This window comes from Lampetra fluviatilis, chromosome 7 (assembly GCF_964198595.1).
Source record: "Lampetra fluviatilis chromosome 7, kcLamFluv1.1, whole genome shotgun sequence".
In the NCBI taxonomy this organism is placed as follows: domain Eukaryota; kingdom Metazoa; phylum Chordata; class Hyperoartia; order Petromyzontiformes; family Petromyzontidae; genus Lampetra; species Lampetra fluviatilis.
The window spans coordinates 3,976,012-4,000,797 of NC_136281.1; the positions used below are offsets into that span (position 1 = coordinate 3,976,012).

Here is a 24,786-nt window from a genome sequence, read left to right on the forward strand (position 1 = left end):
GGGGTCGAGGGGACAAACCGTGGGGCAGAGAAACACGCTTACAGGTCACGCACATTTTAGGGATTTTCCATGGCAAAATATACACGAGCTCAGGCTTTCATTCAATGTATAATTTTCATAAGGCCACGCGAAGCATTTTACACTCTTCTGCAAGTGTAAGCAGAGTCTTAACACTCTGGTGCCATGATAGATTGTATATTCGTAGCAGCCTTACAAGAGGATAAAGAGTTTATTTAACAACCTACGAGAATGCTCACACCGCGGTGCTCGTTGCAGGCCTGTGTTGGATGCGCTGCACGAGCAGGCGCAGGGGCTCCCAGATGAGGTGACGGTCAGCGCCGGCGTGCCGGACCGCCTGGAGGCTCTGGAGCAGCGCTACCGCGAGCTCGTGGAGCTGTCGCGCGTGCGCAAGCAGCGGCTACAGGATGCCCTGGCACTCTACAAGATGTACAGCGAGGCGGAGGCCTGCGAGCTGTGGATTGACGAGAAGAGCCAGTGGCTCAATGCCATGGATGTGCCCGAAAAGCTCGAGGACCTGGAGGTTATTCAGCACAGGTAAGGCCGGCTCTTCAGAACATTTGATAGCGTCCAAATGTAAATGTCAAGCTGCTTTACAGAAGATAAAAGATTATAGTAAAATTTAAGAGACATTGAGTTACAATACTTTTTGGTTCTTTCGGTAAAATCACCTTGATAGAAAAGTTGTTATCTACGTGACTTTACCGAAAGAACGAAAGAGTATGAATTAATTTCTGCAGTCATGAAAGCTTCAAATCAAGATTGAGTTACAATAGTGTTAGTTTTGAATAAATATACAACATAGCTGTAATTGTAGGTGATCAATCATAATCATGAAAGGAAATGTAGTTCTTTGAGCGTAGTACTGTACAGGGGTAAAGAGTCAGATGTTTAGATAACAAAGGAGGAAATTCCAGACTGCGGGGGCAGCAGAAGAGAATGCTTGAGGGTATGATTGGCGTGTGATTAGCAGGGCTGAACTGTTGTAACAAAGGGCATAAGTAGGACAGTATAAGTCCAGGGATGTGGGGGGGCAGAACCGTGAAGGATTCTAAAGACTTGAGAATAGGATGTGACGTGGTCATGATTGTCAACGTGAGGTCTGGCTGTAGCAAACTGGATGATATGAAGTTTGATTGGGAGGGCATGCGTGGACCTGTGGATGGAATCATGATTGAGTGTTCCCCTTCTCAGAGGTGCCACAGCAGGATGGAATTCTTTGCTCGAGGCAAACCACCCATCACAATTAAAGCCTGGTCCTGAAAGAAAATAGGCAGTTGAAATTGCTTCCGTAAATTATTTTGACAGTTAGTGGTTGTTTAGAGTCATAATTATCATGTAATTGCTGTTGAGTGCTAAATCAATTGGTTTGTTGCTTGTGACAGGTTTGAAGGTTTTGAACCAGAGATGAACAGCCAGGCTTCTCGGATAGCAGTCGTAAACCAACTGGCTCGGCAGCTCATGCATGCAGGACACCCAAGCGAACAAGACATCAAGGCTAAGCAAGATCATCTCAACTCTGTGTAAGTGCATAAGCAAACTTTATTATTTATATATTCTTACATATGCAGCAAACACTTACTTTTTATATTTGCTTCATGAACATTTTATTGTGTTGTATGATATAACATAAGTGCATTTGTATACCATCAAGACAATTGTAGTTTTTAAAAAGCAAGAATATTAATTCCTGCAGTCACGAAAGCTTTAAGTCAAGATCTAATTATGGTTGTTTTGTACAGGTGGAGCGACTTCCGAGAGCTTGTGGACCAAAAGAAAGAAGCACTGAGCTCTGCCCTGAGCATCCAGAACTTCCACCTGGAGTGCAACGAAACTAAAGCGTGGATCCGTGAGAAGACTAAAGTTATCGAGTCCACACAGGAGCTGGGCAACGACCTCGCCGGCGTCATGGCCTTGCAGCGCAAGCTGTCTGGCATGGAGCGCGACCTCGCTGCAATTCAGGCAAGTATTTTGTCGCACACATTAATGCAAGACTTTTTAGAAAGTAAAAATAAAACCAGTGTTTGATGTTGCATCATTCTCAGTGATGACCTTCAATTAAAAAAAAATCCACATTTTCTTTTGTAATTGTGCAGACAAAATTGGCCGACTTGCAAGGCGAGGCGGAGCGTTTGGCCTCAATGCACCCCGAGCAGCAAGATGCCATCTTGGGCCGCCTTGCGGAGATTAACCAGGTGTGGGACAACCTGAAGGAGACGCTGCAGAACAGAGAGGAGTCGCTGGGAGAAGCCAGCAAGCTGCAGCAGTTTTTGCGTGACCTCGATGATTTCCAGGTAATGAGGAGGTTTCTAAACCTCTTGCGCTTGTAATAATACACTTGCACTATGTACACCACAAGCACAAGCAATCACTTGTTCATCTTCCTCCCAATTGTGCAGACCTGGCTGTCTAAAGCTCAGACGGCGATTGCATCGGAGGATATGCCCAACACCCTCCCGGAAGCGGAGAAGCTGCTGGCGCAGCACGAAGCTATCAAGAACGAGATCGACAACTACCAAGACGACTACCAGCGCATGCGCGACATGGGCGAAGTGGTGACACGCGATCAGAGTGACCCGCAGTACATGTTTCTGCACCAGCGCCTGCAGGCGCTCGACACGGGCTGGAATGAGCTCAACAAGATGTGGGAGAACAGGCATAGCCTACTGTCCCAGTCACATGGCTTCCAGGCCTTCCTGAAGGATGCTCGCCAGGCAGACGGCTTCCTTAGCAATCAGGTGCGTAACTCACGGGAGTCTTGTTACTTTGTCGGCTGGTGTGCGCGAATGGGTCTTAACACGTCTCTTCGGAGTGGGCAGGTAGGAACTTGGTTGGACAGCGCATTCGTACGATCCGTGTCACGCGGCGCGTCACATGGTGCTGAGCCCGCCCGAAGCGCTCTATTAAATAGAAATCGAGGGCGTGGCTATGCACGACAGACAGACAGACAAATAATCCCTGGTGGGCAGTGTGGAACTGTTGTTCCTACCTGTAAAATTTAGGATGGTTTTTATGCGCTGCAGGAGTACGTGCTGGGCCATGTTGAGATGCCGGCTACGTTGGAGAGTGCCGAGGAGGCCATCAAGAACCACGAGGACGTTATGACGACCATGGACACGAACGATGAAAAAATTGTCGGCGCGCTGGAGACCGGCAGGAGGCTGCTCACCGAGGACAACACATACGCAGACAAGATCCAGGAGAAGGTGGACTCCATCGATGAAAGGTGTGCCTGTGCTTCAGCATTGCATCTTCAATACCTTTTCAGTTGTGTTGCATTAACATGCATTTGAGTAAAACAAAAATTACGATGCAGTTTTAATGTATTTTATGCCAATGGTAGACATAATTGTCGTGCTTAATAATGTTTTCATCTTCGCTTTCAATGCAGTCCCTAATTTTTGTAACATTACTATGCCTTGCTTTACTGTGCCTTTCTTTGTTTGGCTATTAAAGGCATAAGAAGAACCGTATGACAGCTGAAGATGTTCTTGCTCGACTCAAGGACAACCGAGATCTCCAGAGGTTCTTGCAGGATTGCCAAGAGGTGAGTACTGGGATTAATAGGGAAAAGCTCGTTAATTTCTTAAACGCTCACAACTTTGCGTACTGATTGGTTGCACAGAACGCAATGAAGGTTCATGTGTTCAATGTGCCTCTTCAGTAGGGTTGCCACCTTTTCCACAGACCGAACCCGAACATATCCCGTCAGCCCAGGTCGACCATAACTATGCAGTACACTGGAATAAAGTTCAACACAACCACCAGATCACAGTACAAATCAATTCCTGGCCACCTAAGCACAGATGCTAATTCTCGTTGATCTGGGCAGTCAAACTCGGACCGGTGGCAAGCCTGCTGTTCAGTGACAAACTGGTTTGAACACATGGCGTGTCTCCTTAAAGGACGCTAATGATTTTAACAGTGTGCATTCTGTCCGCATGAGTGCGCGTGCGTGCGTGCAAGCATGTGACTGGGATTGTGGGGTATGACAACGACGAATGCCATCCTTGACCTGCGGGTCACGTTTTGGGCAGGCAGATTGCAACAGCACGAGTTTTTAGCATCAGTTGTTTTCAGATATGTGGCATTCCACACTGTACAGTATCAAGAACAGCCATCTAAGTGTTTGGAATTGTGAAGGGTTACCATCCAGTGGTATATGCTCTACAATACATTCAGTCGGCGCCACCTAGTGTTTAAATAGAGCCATGCTTCGACTTGCGTAATTGTGGTCCACTGGACTGATACACACAGCCGCAAGCGCCACCTAGCATTTGGATATGCACAGCCAGTTCTGGCGACTGACGATGTGAAATGTAAATGATTAAACTCTGGTTGTCACTCGGTGGCCATAGACGGTGTCTGTAACAGAGGTTCCAACCTTTATGGACGTATGAACCACTGTCAACCCTCAAAAAACTTTCGGGGGCTATGAAATGTACGAACTTGCTGTTGCGGAATATAAATAAGCGGGCAGTACAAAAATGTAGGTGCTTTGTGTAGAATATCATAGACGCAATGGTAGCTCATTCGCCGCTTGATGCAGAGGTTAATGGTTTGAAAACAGCGGCCACCCTGATTAATACTGCAGGTGCATTAACATTAAAAATACGTTGCGGTCTGCTTCACAGTCGACGTTAAAGATCCAGTGACGTGATTTGCATGAGCAGCCAATTGTGTGGCCTTGTTGTGATCCAAACGTAAAAAAATGACACTGCAAGTTGCTCAATTGAAATTAACATTTCTATCATCGCCCCCTCATAGCTATCAAGTGCTAAATCAATTGGCTTGTTGCTTGAGACTCGGTGAGGCTTTCCTAGGTAAGCAAGCGCAATCATAATTTCTAATAATAGTTCTGCAGACCAATACCCAGGGCCTTGTGGACCTACAAAATGGTGTGGGTGCCACGGTGTTGAGATGTTTAACTTCTTTGCCCGGTATAAAGGAGGGCGTGGGTTTTATCCTGACCTGACGCCTGTATATTTGGAGTTTGCATGTTCTCCCCATGGTCCTCCTGTTTTTCCCTCCACATTTAGAAACATGCATTTCGAGTATTTGGCTGTTATACATTTCCACATGATAAGCCACTTTGTTGAGCTATCGTTTGTGGCCAGATCGCTTCTGAAAAAGAGCTGTATAGCTCAGTGGGCCTTACCTGGTAAAATAAAAAAGCGTACATCACAGGTCTGTAACCACTGTTGTAGAATTTACACTATGAGATCTCTTTTACCAGTGGCAAAATATAATGGAAGGTTTTTACCCTTTTAACTGGTGTCAGTTTTGTACCAGTTAAAAGGGTAAAAACCTTCCATCACTGTTGTAGAAGTTAAGAGCGCCACCTGGTGGTCCATTACCGAGGTTGTGTTAACAAAGACTTCGGAAAACACCAGGTTGAACTTAAACAGGTGCTAAAGCCATGGTTGTCTCGTCCATAGCTCACCTTGTGGATCAATGAGAAGATGCTGACAGCCCAGGACATGTCGTACGATGAGGCACGGAACCTGCATACCAAGTGGCAGAAGCACCAGGCCTTCATGGCCGAGCTGGCGTCCAACAAGGAGTGGCTGGAGAAGATTGACGAGGTAAGGCCCCTCCCCCTCATAGTTGCACAACGCCGGGTTGACAGCCACCGGCCGACGATGCGCACGCCTGCATGCATTTAATGCTATCACAGTTCATATAAAAATGTGTTGTAAATATTTAAAAAGCATGAAATGGAAAAGTGGGTCCAATAAGGAAGGTTTTTTTTTTATTCATCTATGTTCCCATTATAATTCCAAATTAGAAATACACTGTCTTGATGTGCCCTTAGCTTGTTTTTAATTAAGGTATTTAACTGATTGATTGGTCTTTGGTGGCGCTTGTGCAGGAAGGGCAGCAGCTAATGGTGGAGAAGCCGGAGACTGAGCCGATGGTGAAGGAAAAGTTGTCAGAGCTGCACGAGCTGTGGGATGAGCTGGAGAACACCACACAGCTCAAGGCCCAGAGGCTCTTTGATGCAAACCGTGCAGAGCTGTTCACGCAAAGCTGTGCTGACCTGGACAAGTGGGTCAATCAGATCGAGTCGCAGATCAGCTCTGACGACCACGGCAATGACCTCACCAGCGTCAACATCCTGATCAAGAAACAACAGGTAGCACACCCGCAGCGGTGATGCAAAAACACGAGTCTTGCGCTGCACGCGGTTATTTATTAACAGGAGGAACAGCAATGCGAAGCAAAGACAACTAAAATGCTGGCTACCCCTGACAGATGCTGGAGAATCAGATGGAGGTGCGGAAGAAGGAGGTGGAGGAGTTGCAGAGCCAAGCGACCGTGCTGTGCCAGGAGGGGAAAGGACGGGACGAGGTAGATAGCCAACGGCTCACGGTGGAGAACCGCTTTGAGCAGGTGCTAGCGCCCTTGCAGCAGCGGCGCGACAAGCTGCTGGCATCCAAAGAGGTGCATCAGTACATCCGGGACCTCGAGGATGAGATCGTAAGTGCTCCGTCTACACACACACACACGCAGTAAAGATACATTCATGTCTGCCCAATTATCTCGACACACCTGGTACATATCTAACTGTAAACGTAAACATGTTGCCAAACCCATTAAGACCTTTTTTTGTGGACTATAATTTGTGCTCAGCTTTGGGTGGAAGAGCGCATGCCACTGGCCGCATCTAGAGACCACGGAAACAATCTTCAAACCGTCCAACTGCTCATCAAGAAAAACCAGGTAATTGATGGAAGAACCTTGCATTGCCACCGGTTGAGATGGTGTCATTTGTAATGCTGTTTGTACAAACGCCTCCACAACATAGCATTGCGGCTTGCTCAGTTGCGGACATTGGCACTGTGTAAATGCAGAACCTGCAGAAGGAGATCCAGGGTCACGAGCCGCGCATCGAGGACATACGCGAACGTGGGGAAGACTTAATTGCGCGTGGCAGCGTCGACCCGGAGGCCATCCATGAAAGGCTCGAGGACCTGCGTGCGTTGTGGGCCACCATGATCGTGGAGGCCAAGGACCGCCACATCCGGCTTGAGGAGTCCCTCAAGGCCCAGCAGTACTACTTCGATGTGGCTGAGGCGGAGGCGTGGATGAGTGAGCAGGAGCTCTATATGATCGCCGACGAGAAAGCCAAGGTACGGCTCGGTAGTGCGGAAAGCACACAGTCAGCACCGCTTGATGTAATGTGATCGTTTGAACGGACGTGCGTAGGCTCGTGTGCATGCACTTGGAAATCGTGTTTGGTTTTCACACCCAGGACGAGCAAAGTGCCGTGGCTATGCTGAAGAAGCACCAGATCTTGGAGCAGTCGGTGGAGAATTACTCGGATGTTATTCACCAGCTGTCAGAAACCAGTCGCAACCTCGTCACTTCCAGGCATCCAGAAAGGTACCTTACTTTATCTAAATCTATTGAAAGTTTAACAGTTATTGTCAAGTTTCAATATCCATGAATATATAACATGAGCAAAATAAACTAGTTGATATGCTGTAATATGAATATCACTTTTTATGACAATGAAATAACAATATCCTAAATTGGAAGGAGGCACGTATAAGTTTCCTGCTTTTTTCGGCATGCAGCGAGCGCATTGGGCTGCGACAGTCCCAGGCGGACAAGCTCTACGCTGGTCTCAAGGACTTGGCAGAGGAGCGACGGGGGCGGCTGGAGGAGCGGCACAAGCTTTTCCAACTCAACCGCGAGGTGGACGACCTGGAGCAGTGGATTGCCGAGCGCGAGGTGGTGGCCGGCTCTCATGAGTTGGGCCAGGACTACGAACACGTCACCGTGAGTTGCTGTCATTCGCTTATTTGTTCATGTGGCTCATAGATAGCTTAACTGGGGCTAACGGCAATTCATTTCTCCAGTCACAGTTAATTTCTTTGGTTTGATTCGCTTTGGCATCGTGTCCCTTTGCAGATGCTGAGTGAACGTTTTGCGGAGTTTGCACGCGACACGGCGACGATCGGCCAGGAGCGTGTGGACAGCGTGAACAGGATCGCAGACACGCTGATCGAGGCTGGCCACTCGGACTCCGCCTCGGTGGCTGACTGGAAGGATGGCCTCAATGAGGCATGGGCCGACCTCCTGGAGCTCATCGACACACGCACTCAGATGCTGGCCGCCTCGTATGAGCTGCATCGCTTCAATCACGACGCACGTGAGGTGCTGTCTCGTATCAACGAGAAGCAAATGCAGCTGCCTGAGGAGCTGGGCCGTGACCAGAACACAGTGGAGAGCCTACAGCGCAAGCACACCACCTTCGAGAACGACATCCAGGCACTCGGCGTGCAGGTGCGTCCATCTCATCAGCGTTTAAGGGCCAACGGTACCATTGAAAGTGGGACAAAACTAATAATAAAGCAGTTGGAGAAAGAAAATAACAGTTTGTTAAACTGAATTGTGCTTAGTTAAGTTGTTTTTTTTACACCTGGCAAGAAGCGACACCCTGTACTCTTCTCTCCTGCAGGTGAAGGTGCTGCAGGAGGATGCGGAGAGATTGAGAGGAAGCTACGCAGGGGAGAAAGTGGAGGACATCGAGCGGCGGGAGGAAGAGGTGGTGGCCGCCTGGAAGGGGCTGCTGGACGCCTGTGAGGCTCGCAAGCTGCGGCTAGCCGACACTGGCGAGAAGTTCCGCTTCTTCAGCCTCGTGCGGGACCTGATGCTCTGGATGGAAAACACAATCCGGCAGATCAACGCCCAGGAGAAGCCGAGGTTAGTGCGATGGCATCGCAAATTAAAATGCAAATCTTGTTAAAACAAACATTGATAATTATTTGTCATCGTCTGTGGAACCGGGGGAGTTTTTCTGTTCTTTTCTCAAGAGGCATAAATGTGCTTTTGTAGGGATGTCTCTTCAGTCGAGTTGCTGATGAACAACCACCAGGGAATTAAGGCGGAAATTGACACCCGGAATGACAACTTCACGACCGTCATTGAGCTTGGGAAATCTCTACTAGCCCGTCAACACTACGCAACAGACGAGGTACACACCAAACATCGATTTAGACACCAATGTACTTTAGTCAGTTGGGTAACAATGATGAACATGATTGTTATTCATATGGGGTTCTTTAATTTCTGTTTAAAAGCTTGAATCAATCTCCCTCCCCATCAGATAAAAGAGAAACTTGGTCAGCTGACTGATAAGCGAAAGGAGATGGTCAGCAAGTGGGAGGACAGAGCCCACTGGCTCAAACTGAGTACGTAATTCAGTGCACTCGCGTTCGTATCACCTGACACATTCACGTTTATTACTTGCAGTAAACGAAAGTGAATTATATGTGGATGTCATGGAGTATTACGTTGCCCTTTACAAGTGTACAATAATGTTTTAAAAAGTACTTTCTGGAAATGTTTTTGGTTACTCAAGATCAAAATGTCCCCCTTGCTCAGAATTAATGTTTGGTGGTGTTTATATGTATTGATGGTCCTGAAGCAATGGTGGAAATTACGTTTTACAATACTATGGCAGATACTTGTTTCCTTTACTATTTCTACAAAGGTAAGCTAAAAGTAATTGAATGGGGCATATGACAAAACTACCCAGAATGCGAGGCTACATTGTGGGCAGCAGAGGTTACTGCGGCATAATCAGTTCTTGTATTCATAATTCTATACTGCCATAACTATGCTCTTGATATTCAACAACCAGTACTTTTTATTATTTATTCTTATTATAATGCGCATTTACCCAGGAAAGCCTCTCCGAGTCCCATGACTTTTTCAGGAGTGTCTTGCCAAGTTCTGCAGTAGGGGGGGTAATGATTCTTTTGTACATTCCAACTGAGTAATTTCCAGGAAATATTAAACATTTGGACTATGATGCCGGCACACAAATGGCCTACCCTTGCAAATGGCATCATTGGATCTTTAGCGTCCACTGTGAAGCAAACGATGAGTAATTTTACGGTTGATACACCTGCAGTAATAACCAGGGTGGCCCCTCATTATATGAACCGTGAACCTCTGCAGCAAGTCGCGAACGCGCTTCCGCCAGGCCATGTCACCACCCAATGACGCATTTTCGAGTAACCCCCCCGACGGCTGCGAGGTGTGGACAGGCTTTCACACGGCAATAGATTGACAAAAAGCGTTGTTACATATAACTAAATGAGACGTTTAATTCGTGCCTTTAAACAAATTATTATCTCGCGGTTGATCTGCGAGTTCTCACGGAGACTCACGTATGCCAATGCTGCCGACAGTCCTCGAGGTGCACCAGTTTGCGCGCGACGCGGGGGTGGCCGAGGCTTGGCTGCTGGCCCAGGAGCCACACATCACCACGCAGGAGGTCGGCGAGAGCGTGGACGAGGTGGAGCAGCTGCTCAAGCGCCACGAGGCCTTTGAGAAGTCTGTCTCCACATGGGACGAGCGATTCAACGTGCTCGAGAAGCACACCACCGTGAGTGGGAAGACGCACGTGGCTTGGCCGTGCCTGATCCCCCCCCTCCTCCTCCTCGCAACCCTCCCCCCCCATCCCCTCTGGAGGTTTCTTCGCCGGCTGTTGTTGCTGCTGATAATGCTACTCGGCAGTGGTTACATTTTCAAAATGTTGCACCCCCTTTTCTCACTTCATCAGCTGGAACTCCTGGAGCTGCGCAAACAACAGAAGGAAGAGGAGGAGAGGCAGCAGCAGCAGCAGCAGGAACTACAGGCTCAGTTAGAAGCCAAGAAACTCGAAGATCAGATCAGAGCTGAACAACAAAGGTGTGTTAACCGCTACGAGGTATTATCACACTTCAGGTACAGATTAGTCACGTCGGTAATGTTAAGTTATTTTAAATCCAGTGTCTCTTTGGTTTTCATTGCGTTTTTTTATATAACTTGGCAGCATGCAATATTTGGTATGGAAGATGTTAACAAAGTTAGTAATAAATAATTTTACACTACATGATCATTCCAATTTTTTTCATTTTCCCTAAAGGATACGAACGCAAGACGTCACACAAAACGGCATCTCTTCCGACCAAGAATCACCCAGGGTCAGTCCTTACTGGTCCAGGCACTACATGCCACACCACCACTATTACCAGAACAGATAGAGATAGCATTGCAATTTTGCCATTTAAACACGCAAGTATAAGATATTTATGATATTTTGTATTTACAAAATAAAGGGATTGCAGAGTTGTGAACGTTACATTGTTGCTTATATGACATTATTTCTTGTTTAAATATTCTCACGTATTAACATTTTTTAAAGTAACTGCTCTGTGGCTCGTATTTTTATTGATAATGCAGAACACGTACTGTTGTCATATTTAAATCATTGCATGTGTGCGATACAACTTGGAAATGAAGCCTACTTGTGTATAACGTTACGTTCTTCCTTATTAAAGCGAGTGTTGGATGAGGATAGCATTGTCACTAACATCTGATTAAAGGCTGGGCTCATCACTAACCAAGTCACTCCCGCTTAATCATTCGCACACAGTTTTTGCTTTTAACAAATGTTTCTCACGGTTCGCTTGGACTCTGAACCGTGAACATTTAACATGACCAGATGAGCAGCACAGGAGGTAATACTTGTTTAATAGTTAAATAACGTATGTAATACGTATTCTAATTATGCGCATATGCTATTACACTTGAACATGTTTCCATCGTCGTGGTTATATGTTAATTAATCGTCATGGAAAATGCGAATTATCATTGAATTAATTTTAATGGAGATTTTTGAAAGACCTTGAAATAATAAAATACTAATATCATTGCCCCATTCTAGTATGCCTCGTTAAAACACAATATGCACACTGATCAATTAAAGATTACACCCTGTTGCATATTTATTTATTTAAATTAATTCTGATACAACACATGCAAGATTTCTTATACATATTCATCATGTAAAATGGACGCGATTCAAAAGGCGTCCTTTATCCGAACAGCACTCGAGTCGCGTGTTAAATGCCAAAATAAAAAGGTTATCAATAATTCAAAAGTCTGCTTTTGTCAAATTACTTTTTTGACAAAGGGATCATTTTAAATACTGTAGCCTGGGGGCATGGTGCATGAACCAGAGCAGAACACTCGTAGGGTCTCTGCAGGGAGCGACTGCTCGCTGCGAGGGCACATCGCTTGGCTCAGGCGCTCATCACTGGGTAAACGTGCATCATAGTGTGCAGTGCTCCCCATCATTTACTGCGCCATTTAGCCCCTGTATGCAGTGGCCTTTGTATACAAATATTTGTACAATGCTTTTCATGCTTATAAACAGAATTGCCTACGCTAACATGCAGTGGCAGGTGTGTGCCTACCTTGTGTGCCACTCTGCTTGTTTTGATCTGCACTGCGCACCGTGCATGTTGGAGTGTCTGGGTTGATGTGCTCCCCTGCACGTGTTTGACGTTTATGATGGATGCACATTTATTAGGATGTGTACAGCTCTAGTGTCTAAATGCGATTATGATCATATTCATTGACTTATATTTAACAGATCGAAGATTAATAATCTGACAGCAATAGTTGCTCCTTTGTGTACATATTTTAAACTAATGCTGGGGAAATATGGTAAAATAAAAAATGGTAATATTTTTGGGAAAAATGTACCTTAAGTTTAACGTGTGTGTTTTCTCAGCCACTCAACCGAGTTTGACTGCGTGTTGAGCATTTTTCCTTTTAAGCATTTGCCATGCACGACTGCGGGTATCATTATGAGTTCAACTCCTAAAGATGCCCATAGTCGTGCTTTGAAACATGACAGAAGAAATGCTCAACATGCTTGCCCCTCAAAGATCACACTCTTTCAAAGTGTTTGCCACTTACCGGGTGCTGCAAACCCCTTGTCCAATACATCTCTCGAGCTCGTTTGGTAACATGCATGCTGCATCTTTCCAGCAGGGCTCCAACATGCTGGATCCATCAGTGAACGGCAATGGCGACAACGAGGCAGACGGTGCGAGGAAGCTGACCCCGGAGCCATCGCCATCGTCCGACCGTCGGAAGCCCCACACGCTGCATTCTCAGTCCGTGTCCACATTGCCTGGCAAGGCCGAGGAGGGATCAGCCTTCCGCAAAGAAGGCTTCCTGTTGCGAAAACACGAGTGGGAGTCGCATAACAAGAAGGCTTCCAGCAGGTAGGGTCCAATGCCAGCCTCCTGCATCTCCTACATCTGCATACTGGCTGGGAATTAAATGTTTCATTGCTAGCCTATTTTATGTTTTCAACTACAGTGGAATGTACACGGGTATGTATGCATTGCAATGGGACGGCCAATTCCAAGACATTTGCTGAATACACAGTAACACAATGGTGTGGAGGGGGTGACTAATGGTACATGTGAAAGGAGATTTATTTGTTTGGCCTTCTTAATGTGTACAAACACATTTCATTCGGGGGCAAATGTTAGCACTCCCAGAAGCCACACACCACGTTAACCTATGCATAGCAAGAGTGAATTGTAGATTCATTTGTCAAATTGAAATATTAATAGCTGTAACGACCATGGGTGTTTTTACATTCATTTTAATAAGTAAAATGTTTTCTTCATTGTTAGGTCTTGGCACACACTGTACTGCGTGCTGCACAACCAAGAATTTGGATTCTACAAGGATTCCAAGAACATGAACACTGGAAACACCTACCATAATGAAATCCCCGTCAATTTGGCCAACGCGGTGTGCGACGTTGCCTCGGACTACAAAAAGAAGAAGCACGTGCTCAGACTTAAGTAAGTGTCATTCATTTCCTGCCGTGAAGAATAATCACAGGGCTGACCCCACAACACCACCAAGAAGAGCTCTGTCCATCTTGTTTGTACCATCTCGTAAGGCAGAGCTCGTGAGCGAGATGAGAGGTTCATTGTGTCCGTGTTTCACGAGAGAGAGAGAAATATTAACGTCCACTCCAGTTGATGTTGGACCCCCATCAGCTGAGAAGAATGTGTGCGTCATACTAGAGAAGGCTTTCCTCTGTTGTCTGTGGAAAGGCCATAAAGCATCAACAGCACGAGTTTGCGCACAAAATGTTGCTTCACATTATGCTGCTGTTTTTTTACAATTTGAGTGCCTGAATATATATTTACATGAAAATGTAATGTTTTTTTAAATTCTACTTTTCCAGGCTTCCTGATGGAAATGAATACCTGCTTCAGGCCAAAGATGATGTGAGTAATACAACTGGAATATTAAGGGGATATGTTAATGTGAATGGTATGGTGAGACAAGAGATTATTAATTAACAGAGCTTCTTGCTTCAGCACATCAGGTTTTTTCTCCACTTTACAACGTGTTCTTGCCTATGCTGAATTAAAACCCTATCATTCTCTGGATAGTAAGTTACATTAACAGAGTATCTATGTATGTATGTATGTTGAACTTCTTTTGCACCATACGTAGTCAACTGTGCTAATCAAAGGTGCGGCGAATGGACAACAAACTAAACACAAAAGCAGTTCTAAATAATTGTATTTTCAATCTAGATTTAAAAGTGCATAGCTCCCAGTGGCTTCCTGATATCAGAAGGAAGAACATTCCAGACAGCTGCAGAAGCGCATCTGAAAGCATGTGATGCAGTCACTGTCTTTGTTAAATATACCAGCCAAAAGCCGCTGCAAGGGTGACCGGAGTTCGCTTGATGGTTTATGCTCCTTGACGAGATCAGTAAGGTATTGTGGTTCATTTGTGGCAAGCACGTGTATTTGCACATTAGAAAAAACCCACATTTGAGTCAAGGATACATGTACTACACACAGATAGATCAGCAACCTGCTTGCTGTATTGTACCACCACTTACAGGCGCCACCTCATTTGGCCCGCAGGTATTCTGAAATGCAGACTAAATGCCCTTACTTGTCCAGGAAAGTCTCCAAGTTTCAAGACTTTTTTAGGAGAGTGCTGGCTACAGTGAGATGTTTGGTCAATTCTCTCAGTGGGTTTTTCGCATGTGGGAGGACACCAGAGTAACTAAAACCCATGCATTCAAAAGGATGACATTCTCAACATCACACAGATATATTCAATCCACAGGGTCCCAATTGAGTGAATACATCTGTGTACTGCATCCATTGATGTCCTGTCATCTTCTGGCAACCTCACAGCTTGTGATCCACTAACCCTGAACATGCAAGTCACTGGATAGAAGGCAATACGGTTGCATAGGTCTTAGTGGCTGGGGTGTGAGACAACCCCCGTTTCACAAACCGACGTGTGTGTATCGGCCCACAGGAGGAGATGGCCAACTGGATACACAGCATCAAGGCAGCAGCTTCGAGCCGGGACTCGAGCTCGCCCAGCAGCCAAGACAGCCAGGCGCCCATGCGCTCCAAGACCATGCCGTCAGGCCCTCCTAGCGAAGCCACCAGCCCTGAGAAGAAGGAGAAGGATCGGGAGAAAAGGTTTAGCTTCCTTAAGATGAAGAAGTAGACGCTACATTGCCGGCCGCATGGCTCTGCACGTCGATCCGTTGTGTACACGGGAATATGAAGGTCACTACTGTTAGTTACAACTTTGGAACAGTGTTTTGCAAATAACGATTTTTACGGCTGATAAAGCGGGCGTAGGGTAGCCCTCATACATAAGACGTTAATGTAGGATGAACCGGGCAGTTTTGTTATCGCTGGTTGTAGACCGAACACGACATAAAAAGTCAGCATGCAGTGGTGTAGCTATGTCATGGAACGTTTCCTTACTGTGATTAAGAGTTAATTAGTTCTTTACGGTAATGACATTTACTGTGAGGCAGCTTTTTAGAAGGGTAGTAGGGTGTGTTTCTTTTGGAATATTTTATTAGATAGGTTTTTCTCATTTTATTGTATTACAATCTTTTTATCATTCCTATACTGGACAAAAATGACTGGACCAATTTAAAATATGGTTTTAATCACTACAGTTTATGCAAGCTTATGAAAAACAAGGAGGATGCAAATTACCATGTTGTGATGATGATTATTATTGTAAGCATTCTGCCATTTAATGAGCCGTTATTTCTGGCCATACTGTCGACAGCATGATTTGATAACGTGCTATTTAAACTCCCCTCGTGACCCCCCCCCCCCCACACAATAAAACATGAAGAATTGCGTTGGACGGGAGAGGGATTGCTTGCTAATATATTCATTTCACCTGGAAGCAGACCCCAGCTTTTGTCTTGTGTACATGTAAGATTATTCCTTGGTAATTGATGAATAAGAGAAGGCGTACCATATAGCAAACTGACAACGGAGTACTACTTTAGGTTTGTTCTGAATGTCGTTCGAGGACCTTCAATTTTATTGACTTTCCAATATATGTGTAGTAAAGACATACCAACTAGAACTTCATGTAAGCGACTTATCCTGTAAAGCTTGCCATATTAGGGTACCAGATTATATACATAAGTAAGTCTTCTTTGTTGTTTTATTGCACTTCTTGTTAAACATTTTTCAACTGTATCCATTCAAAGTATGTTAATAAACTTAATCAGCCTACCAAATTATTCCCATTGGTCACTTCTTTTGTTAGTGTAAAACCCATTTTAAACACAGTGCAAACATTGTACAGGTTGCTCGTGTACGCACTGTAGGATAACTCTCAAGTCCGTGTGGGACCAGAGTAGGGGGACACTGATGTTGAGGGCATAGGGTGCATTGTGGTGTCTACAAAAATATGTTTTGTGACCAGAGTTTTTTTGAGACAGGCAGATGCCCATGGCTGATAAAGAATAATAACGTACAGTGAGTCATCTGTTACAGAGCTGCAGACTGAATTCCCATCGGGCCATTTTCAATGACACTCCACAACGGTTGGATTTAAAGCCCTACAATCTATGTTTATATCAAATAGGGTTTGTTTTCCCCATACGTCTTGTACACCATTTGTGTAATTGTGCAATTCACTATAATAAGACAACGCAATTCTGGCACGAAGAGCATGAGTAAAATGGTAATGGATGGGAGTGGTGCACATGCCAATAGTTGACCTTGATAACCTTTGACCCCTTGACTATCGGAATAATTTTTCGTGTCTTGCCCAGAACAACTCTTAGAATGGAGTGTTACCTGTCGGGCGATTTATCCTGCGATGACCCCAACACCATGATTATCGGCTCACCCAATTCCAAGGGGCATGGAGTTATACAACTTTGAAGTGGAGGGAAAAAGAGAGGAATCGTTAAAAGTGTTTTAATGAATAAAAAAATAAACCAATAAAATTATATTGCTTGTAATATCCAGAGATATTGCCCATAAAGAATATTAACACATTTAACCAAAAATGTACATTTGTTTTTACGCTGGATGAAAAATGTAAGAATGCAAATGGAGTGAAAATAAAACCATTGCTCTGGAATGTAAGTTCTAGTTGACCATTCGTGTACCGGAGATAGATGTGGTTACGACACGTAGACGACACAGCAGAAGCAATTAGCTGTTTGCAACTACTTCAAACATTACCCAACTTAATTCGTAAACAGCCAGAGAGTTATACGTAATAGGATTTTTTTTTTAAAGGCGCAATTGTAAATAATCGTAAAGTAAAATACGAAATTATTTCCGTACGACGGTGTTACAGACGTGCGTCGTCAACAATTACGATCACCGTGCAGCGGTTTGTGTTTTGAACTAAACTTTTCGACACATTCTGCAGCAAGCCATCGATACGTCATTTGTATTTACATCACCGGACAGTCCTAATACTACACTGTAAGGGTTATTGATCTTGCCGCCACACTCAACCTCCCAATGCCAAATGCCCCTAATTGCACGAGAGCTTCCCTGAGGCCATCTCTCACCGCATTTACGTTTCATGAAAAAAAAATCCCACCCTGCGTGCCACGAATATCGGCTCGCGTGTCTTGCACACAACAGCTCATCAGAGAAGCAACAACCAGAAAACATCCGGAATCAGAACAAAAAAAAGCCCACTCACCACCCTCGCAATTTAAATGCCTTAAAAGAACGTGTAATAAACTTACATTGCAGGCCCTTTTGTCAACCGACTGCTGGCCGTACGAGCGCAGCGCGCCAATCGCTGCACCACCACCCTTCCACCGACCTCTCAACGGGAGAATACAGAGTTGCAACAATGTAAACGTCGGTAAGAGAAACGTCACCCGCAATGCACCAGATCGCATTTAATCTCAGAAGCCAAAGCAGAGCAAGACGGCGCTCCGATGGGCGGCCATGATGCACACAACACGTTGCGAATGGTTGGGGGGTGGCCAAAAGAGGGCAATGCAGAAACACATTCCTGCGGAGGGAGCTGGTAGGAACGTTGGGTTGCTCGGTCAATGGCCAGGGTCAACGGCGGCGTGGTGTATTCCGCAAATATGCCCGACTGTGAGGGCGGGCACAAGCCGGCGTGAGTAGGTTAAACGTTGAGTTTTATAAGGGCACCACGGGGTGACCAGCCCCTCCCCACCCAGCCCCTCCCCATTCTCCCCACCCAGCCCCTCCCCACCCTCCCCTCCCCACCCAGCCCCTCCCTCCCCACCCAGCCCCTCCCTGCACGACGGACACAATAATCCCCTGTGGGCTGGTGTAACCAGGAGGTTCCTACCAGTAATAAACGATTGTATTGTACTTCTATGCTCCCAGAAATTTGCACCCCACCTTATCCACATCATAAGCCACTTCGTTTAGCGATCATTTGTTGCTACGTCGCTTCTGAAAAAAAATACTATCGAGCTTTACTGGGCCTTATCTGCCAAAATAAAAAAAATAGTTTAATGTCAATCGCATTGACCAGCGTAGCGAAACATGATCAACACCCCCCCCCCGCCACCTCCCCATTCACTGCACGGCATAGTGAAACTGTCATCTAACAATTTGATTGATAAAAGAGATGTGCATGTACCAGCACTGCCAATGCCGTTGCCGTCAGTATAACTGGTGGTCGAAAACAAATCGCGAACAACCACTGCCTCGGCCCGGTTCATCATCTGTGGAACACGCGTCAAGCTAATGGCACACGAGGAGGGAGCTGCTTCAGACTGCATCTGCTTCGTCTCCGACCGAGGTGGAGCAGCATATTAAACCCCACCAAGATGACCCCGTGCAGACTCCGCAGTGGAGACACAAATATTCATATTCTTAGGTATTTTCGGTAAAGTCACGTAGGTAAAAATTTAAAATTAAAATGTATAAAAGTAAAATAAAATAAAAATCACGACGTTTCGGAGGCAACACAAGCTTCCGTCTTCAGGTGACTTTACCGAAAAAACCTAAGAATATGAATCCTTGCAGTCACGAAAGCTTCAAATCTAGAAGGAAACAAATCCCTACTGCGGTACGCAGCGCGGGTACCGACCGCTCTCCTCTTTTAGCCGGCTTCGAGTGTGTTCACCTTAAGGGCCCCTCGGCGTCCGCACCGAATCACGGCCATTCACGGCACACAACTCTGTGTGTGTGCGCTCCGCAGTAATGGGCTTTTAAAACGCTACCATTGTCCAGAGTCGATCATGGTGAAAACCTTCAGGGGTGCACGACAATGCGTCACATTCTTGCCTCGTGAAGTGAATTGTTGTTTCGTAGAAGCGGCGGTGGTTATAACGTCGGTTGGGTAGGTGCCTGTCAAGTTTTTTTTCCTCTCTCGTGGGCTGGAATATATATGAGAGTGCACAGGCCGCGACCGATCAATAAAAAAAATATCGCCATTCACGATAATAAAGTTATCACAAAGCGCTTCTTCACAAGGGAAACGCAACATTGCACCAATCCAATTTAACTAGCGCAACCCAATAAAAAGTGTACGCGTTCGTTCAAAATATGAGACAGATTAATTATTAAATGCGTCTTTAACCTGATTTCTTTTTGAAAACCGCAACACCCTTCCCCCTTATCAGACGGTGCCCATTGTGCAATTCACCATCGACACAACGTCGACCAGCGCGCTGCAACCAAACCAGCATTGCCCCGCCGTTTACCGCGTCCTCAAGACCTCGGAGTTGGCTGCCGTCCCCTGTTCGCGGAGTCAAACGCCGCTGCCCTTGAAACCAAACGCGTTCGATTGCTCGGCAGAGCGGGACGCGGTGTTTCAGACGCGCCGCTGTCAACGGCCGGTTTCCTCGGGATCGGGTAATTTTTTGTGACGGTGAAATGTTTTTTTTTTCTCCTAGCACTGATCTCATGCGCACAGAGGAGGACCTCATCATCCGGCACCGTCGTTCTGCGGGTCCCTATTTCGGGCGAGTAGTAGCTCGTCTTCTGACAACACCACGATCCGGCTCACCGCGCCCATGCGGTCGAGCGACTAAAACGGACCATCGAGCGGAACCCGGCCGCACGTGGCCTCACCGCCCACGGAGAGGCCCACAGGGAGGCCCACGCTCAGCCTGGCGCTGCCGCAGGATCGAGTACCGGATGAAGCGAGTGCGGGGCCTGTAGCATATGTTGTTCTAAAAGGGGCCCTAAATAAAAAAAAAGATAAATATGAAAACACAATTTTTTTGTCTACTTGCATAGTAAAGTAATTGTATTTTTTTTATTTGCGCCACAGCCAGATAATACGACAAATCGCTAACCTTAAACACCCGGTCGTTCATAAAAGTTGAAGGCGGTATAGCACTATAGTAATAGAGCAAGTGCAGAATCACTTAACCGGAATTGATAGCTTGAAATTATTTAGCGCGGGGCCCTTGAAAGTGCGAGGCCCGTAGCTACATATGTAGCTACTTGTGCTACACATGTAGCACAAGTAGCTACATGTGTAGCTACTTGTGCTACACATGTAGCACAAGTAGCTACATATGTAGCTACTTGTGCTACTGGGATAACCCGGCACTGCCGACGATCCTCATCGCGCTCGATGAGGCGGAGCGCAGCATGCCTTTCCGGAGGCCTGGCTCGAGTCGATGGATCGCGACACATGGAGGAACATTCGAAAGGTCCCATTGATGGTTTAGCGATCACTGCGGGCCTATTGCGAACCTTACTTTGGATGACGGTGGCTGTGACCTTGGACGAGGCAGCCTTGTCTTGACAAATTTGTTTTCTTTCACAGCCTCTGGGAAGCCAATGTCGATACACACACCACGCACACTTTAATCACAATAGACTACACGACTAAAGCAAGGTCGCTCCCAGTAGTCAATGCCGATGCACAATGTACGTACGATTTCTCACCACCGAGGGAATCATGAGCAATTGTTGAATTTGGGTTCTTCAGAATTTGAACCAGGAGCAGCGTGAAGAATGTTGATCGTGTGGGATCGTTGGTCCTGCCAATGGGGAGCCGTTCTAGTACAACGATGTCCCCCCTGATAACGCGAACGCGTCTGCAACGAGTGTCAATTGCAGCTGCCGTAACCACTGCCCAGTAGCGTAACTCGCGTGAGAGCAGCGGGTGCCTTGGCCTCCCGCCCCCCTGGTGGCCAAAGCTACGAGTTGGGGCCCCCTTGACAATCACCAAGAAGGCAACAGTTTGAGGCTGTACATTTGGGGAAGGAAATCTCCAAGTTTGCCACCGCAAACAGAAAGAATGGGGCTGTGAAGGAATGAGAGATGGGTCATCTTTGTGATGAGTTGACAATGTAATTCATTATTTTCACATATATAGTTCTGATTTAAAGCTTTCGTGACTGCAGAGATTCATATTCTTGGTTCTTTCGGTAAAGTCACGTAGAAGGGAAATAATAGAATAAAAATATTAAACAATAAAATTCTCACGACGTTTCAAATTGTCTTGTTGTGGATTTCACACCTTATGATGATTGCTTGTGTTGCAGTCGAAACGTCGTGAGAATTTTATTGTTTTATATTTTTATTTTATTATTTCCATTTTACGTGACTTTACTGAAAGAACCAAGAATATATATAGTTCAGTGGATGATTCAAGTATAGTCATGTTAAAGTTAAATGTTCGAGACGAAAGTTTCTGTTGAAAGCGTTTGTAGGATCCATGCTGTGATAAAATAATTCTAAAATAATATAGTCCTCAAGGATAGGCCTCTTATTTATTTAAAAAAATGTTGTGAAAGGCTATTATTGTTTTGCATTAATTTTCTACTGTATATGTTCTTGTAACTCTTCCGCAGCTATTAAATATTGGAAGTTATAGTTTTATTTACCGTAAAGAAACGTGATGTAACGTAGCAAAACATAATTTGCGTTGAACGACAGTAACTTCAATAAAGAACAATGGACAATAGAAATCCGTTGTTGGGAACACATTCCTGCGGAGGGAGCTGGTAGGAACGTTGGGTTGCTCGGTCAATGGCCAGGGTCAACGGCGGCGTGGTGTATTCCGCAAATGTGCCCGACTGTGAGGGCGGGCACAAGCCGGCGTGAGTAGGTGAAACGTTGAGTTTTATAAGGGCACCACGGGGTGACCAGCCCCTCCCCACCCAGCCGCATTCTCCCCACCCAGCCCCTCCCCACCCTCCCCACCAAGCCCCTCCCCTCCCCACCCTCCCCAACCAGCCCCTCCTCACCCTCCCCACCCAGCCCCTCCCCACCCTCCCCTCCCCACCCAGCCCCATCCTCCCCACTCAGCCCCTTCCCACCCTCCCCTCCCCACCCTCCCCTCCCCACCCAGCCCCATCCTCCCCACTCAGCCCCTCCCCACCCTCCCCTCCCCACCCTCCCCTCCCCACCCAGCCCCATCCTCCCCACTCAGCCCCTCCCCACCCTCCCCACCAGCCCCGCCCTGCACGACGCGCGGACACAATTATCTCCTGTGGGCTGGTGTAACCAGGAGTATTATTTATCTCATTAGATACGCGTCAATTACATTGCACAGAGGTGCCACGGAGTTGTAGTGGCTGCATTTTGCCAAGACGGAGTTTTATTTGTAAGTGTTTGGGGGATTTGTTGACCTTTCTTGCATGTTGCACCACTGTCATGTTTGTGTACTATTTGTTGTTGTAACGTTCTTACCCGCCCCTACCGGACATATGTGCAAAAGAGCTTTATCGTTCATCGGATTCCTCCTGTACAAATACATATTCTGATTCTGATTAATGTTCGATGCCTTGAGCATAATTGTGTGATTAGGCAATAGGAGGCCCGATATATAGCCTATAGGTGCGACCGTGCCAGACAAATCAAATAAGGGAGTCCCACCCGACCGATTACCGTACACCCTGAGCTGCCAGTGTCGTTGCGATACTGATACTACCCCCTGATGCGCGTGTACACTCCCTATGCTATTCCTCTCACTCATCCCCTCTCCGCTCCAAGCATTGCCCCAGATGCAGACTCTCAGCTCTGCAGAAATTACCGTTTAAAATCATGTATACATATCTCCCTACTCCCCGCCTCCCATTTAACATTTGAGATGCGTTAAACGCAGTTACAGCAAAAACATAATTTTCAGTCCTTGATCAATCAAATGCTGGCCTCCCTACACCGTGGAGGTCGCAGCTCAGAGCGGGTTCGTGAAGGTGCGGAGGAGCATTGATGCTGGGTCACACCACAGTACAACAGTAGATGACCTCTGTGCTGTGTCCATCTGGTCGTGTCGCTTTTGCGGACACGATCAGCTTCAGCGAAACAATGGCTATGCAGCAAAAGCGGGGCAGCAGCAGTAGCGATATTTTTCATTTTCGATGCACGCAGGAAGAAACTGGCAAAAGGGAGGCGGAGAAGAATAGCTGCGCGGTGTGTTCGATTGGCACGGCGCCTACGAGGTCATCAATTCACACTCGCGGGCTGCTGACATTCGTTAAATCCGAGACTACAGAGTAGCAAGTCCCCCCCACCCATCCATCTGATTTAACTCATGGAAATGAGCCCCGGGTTGTAATTGATTCGATGCTGCTGCTGCTGCTGCTCCTACAGCCGTTCCCACTCTCCGTTCGTGCAAGCAGCAATGGAGTCTATGGAAGGCGGTGATCGGATCACGGCAGGGCACGCACCATCTGCATTCTCAATTGCACGAAGAAGACAAAGATCCCCCGTGTAGCCTGAATAGACTGTTGGGGCAAGTGCTGTTAGCGGGTACCTACGAAGGCCGGCACGGCACACGGCTGGGGTGCGTGAACAGCACCACTCCCAACCGCCTTTGTCTCCCCAGCGGCAACAGGTAATTGTTTGAGGCTGAGTCGACCTTGGTGAGGTCCAGGACCCGTTCGGATGATCGTCACCGGTGTTGGCCGTGAGCGGGAATCGAACTCGTGTCGCCAGGTTCGTAACGCAGCGCGCTGACCGCTGAACTACGGCTCCCAGACTCGTCACACGCGCACACACACACACACATTCAGAGGTGATACAGGGTCTTCGTCAGCAGAGCCAGGCTTGCTTAAAACCAAGAATATAAACATAGCAAGCGTGACTCCGCCGATGCGACACTTCATAGGGAAAGCGGCCCAGAGTTTGTGTTTGTATCAAAAACCAATGATGCTTAAAAACAAACACGTTAAGCAGGCGGTATTGTCTGTTTGTGCGATTATTTATTTATTTCCTAAGCACGTGAGTGGTGTCTTTGTTACGAATCCTCCCGTGACCCCCTTCCCGTTGCCTCCCACTCTGACACCTGTTGCCCCCTTGTTTTCGACGTGACGCGTGCGAGACGCCACCCACCACCACCCCCTTAAAAGCCATCACGAGCCCGCGTGATTGCGCTCATTACGCACAGCACTCGTGCAGTCTAAAAGCAGCGATTTTCAGCCACAAAATATCTGAAGATATTTGTTTGTTGTGTGTGTACATTCCACACAATACCCCAACAGTACTAACATGAATACAGGACTAAATGTACACCCGGACCGGACGATGTGGCCTCGACGCCCGATCGTGTTCGCAGCTTGTTTTATGCCAGCGGTTCGATTATAACCAGCGTTTAGATACCAGCGGTTTGATACCAGCGGTTCGATACCAGCAGCCGCCCTGATCAATACTGCTGGTGTTTTAACCA

At 46.6% G+C, this 24,786-nt stretch overlaps 1 protein-coding gene across 2 annotated transcripts in view; it reads left to right on the forward strand.

Annotated features, from left to right (window-relative positions):
* SPTBN1 (spectrin beta, non-erythrocytic 1) overlaps positions 1–16,432 on the forward strand; it is a 51,660-nt gene extending 35,228 nt beyond the window's left edge. The window contains exons 15-39 of one of the 2 annotated variants that reach the window (XM_078858205.1): positions 277–555; positions 1,404–1,541; positions 1,761–1,980; positions 2,115–2,312; positions 2,418–2,756; positions 3,042–3,244; positions 3,475–3,565; positions 5,457–5,603; positions 5,891–6,154; positions 6,274–6,498; positions 6,652–6,741; positions 6,873–7,151; positions 7,274–7,404; positions 7,599–7,803; positions 7,936–8,310; positions 8,486–8,730; positions 8,863–9,001; positions 9,134–9,218; positions 10,224–10,420; positions 10,598–10,725; positions 10,943–11,000; positions 12,856–13,094; positions 13,515–13,688; positions 14,081–14,123; positions 15,184–16,432. In XM_078858205.1, coding sequence (XP_078714331.1) covers positions 277–555; positions 1,404–1,541; positions 1,761–1,980; positions 2,115–2,312; positions 2,418–2,756; positions 3,042–3,244; positions 3,475–3,565; positions 5,457–5,603; positions 5,891–6,154; positions 6,274–6,498; positions 6,652–6,741; positions 6,873–7,151; positions 7,274–7,404; positions 7,599–7,803; positions 7,936–8,310; positions 8,486–8,730; positions 8,863–9,001; positions 9,134–9,218; positions 10,224–10,420; positions 10,598–10,725; positions 10,943–11,000; positions 12,856–13,094; positions 13,515–13,688; positions 14,081–14,123; positions 15,184–15,381 — 4,690 coding nt within the window. In that variant the 3' untranslated portion in view covers positions 15,382–16,432. The remainder of the gene's footprint in view (positions 1–276; positions 556–1,403; positions 1,542–1,760; positions 1,981–2,114; positions 2,313–2,417; positions 2,757–3,041; positions 3,245–3,474; positions 3,566–5,456; positions 5,604–5,890; positions 6,155–6,273; positions 6,499–6,651; positions 6,742–6,872; positions 7,152–7,273; positions 7,405–7,598; positions 7,804–7,935; positions 8,311–8,485; positions 8,731–8,862; positions 9,002–9,133; positions 9,219–10,223; positions 10,421–10,597; positions 10,726–10,942; positions 11,001–12,855; positions 13,095–13,514; positions 13,689–14,080; positions 14,124–15,183) is intronic. The other variant, XM_078858207.1, reaches the window with a different exon arrangement.
* The last annotated feature ends 8,354 nt before the right edge of the window (positions 16,433–24,786 follow it).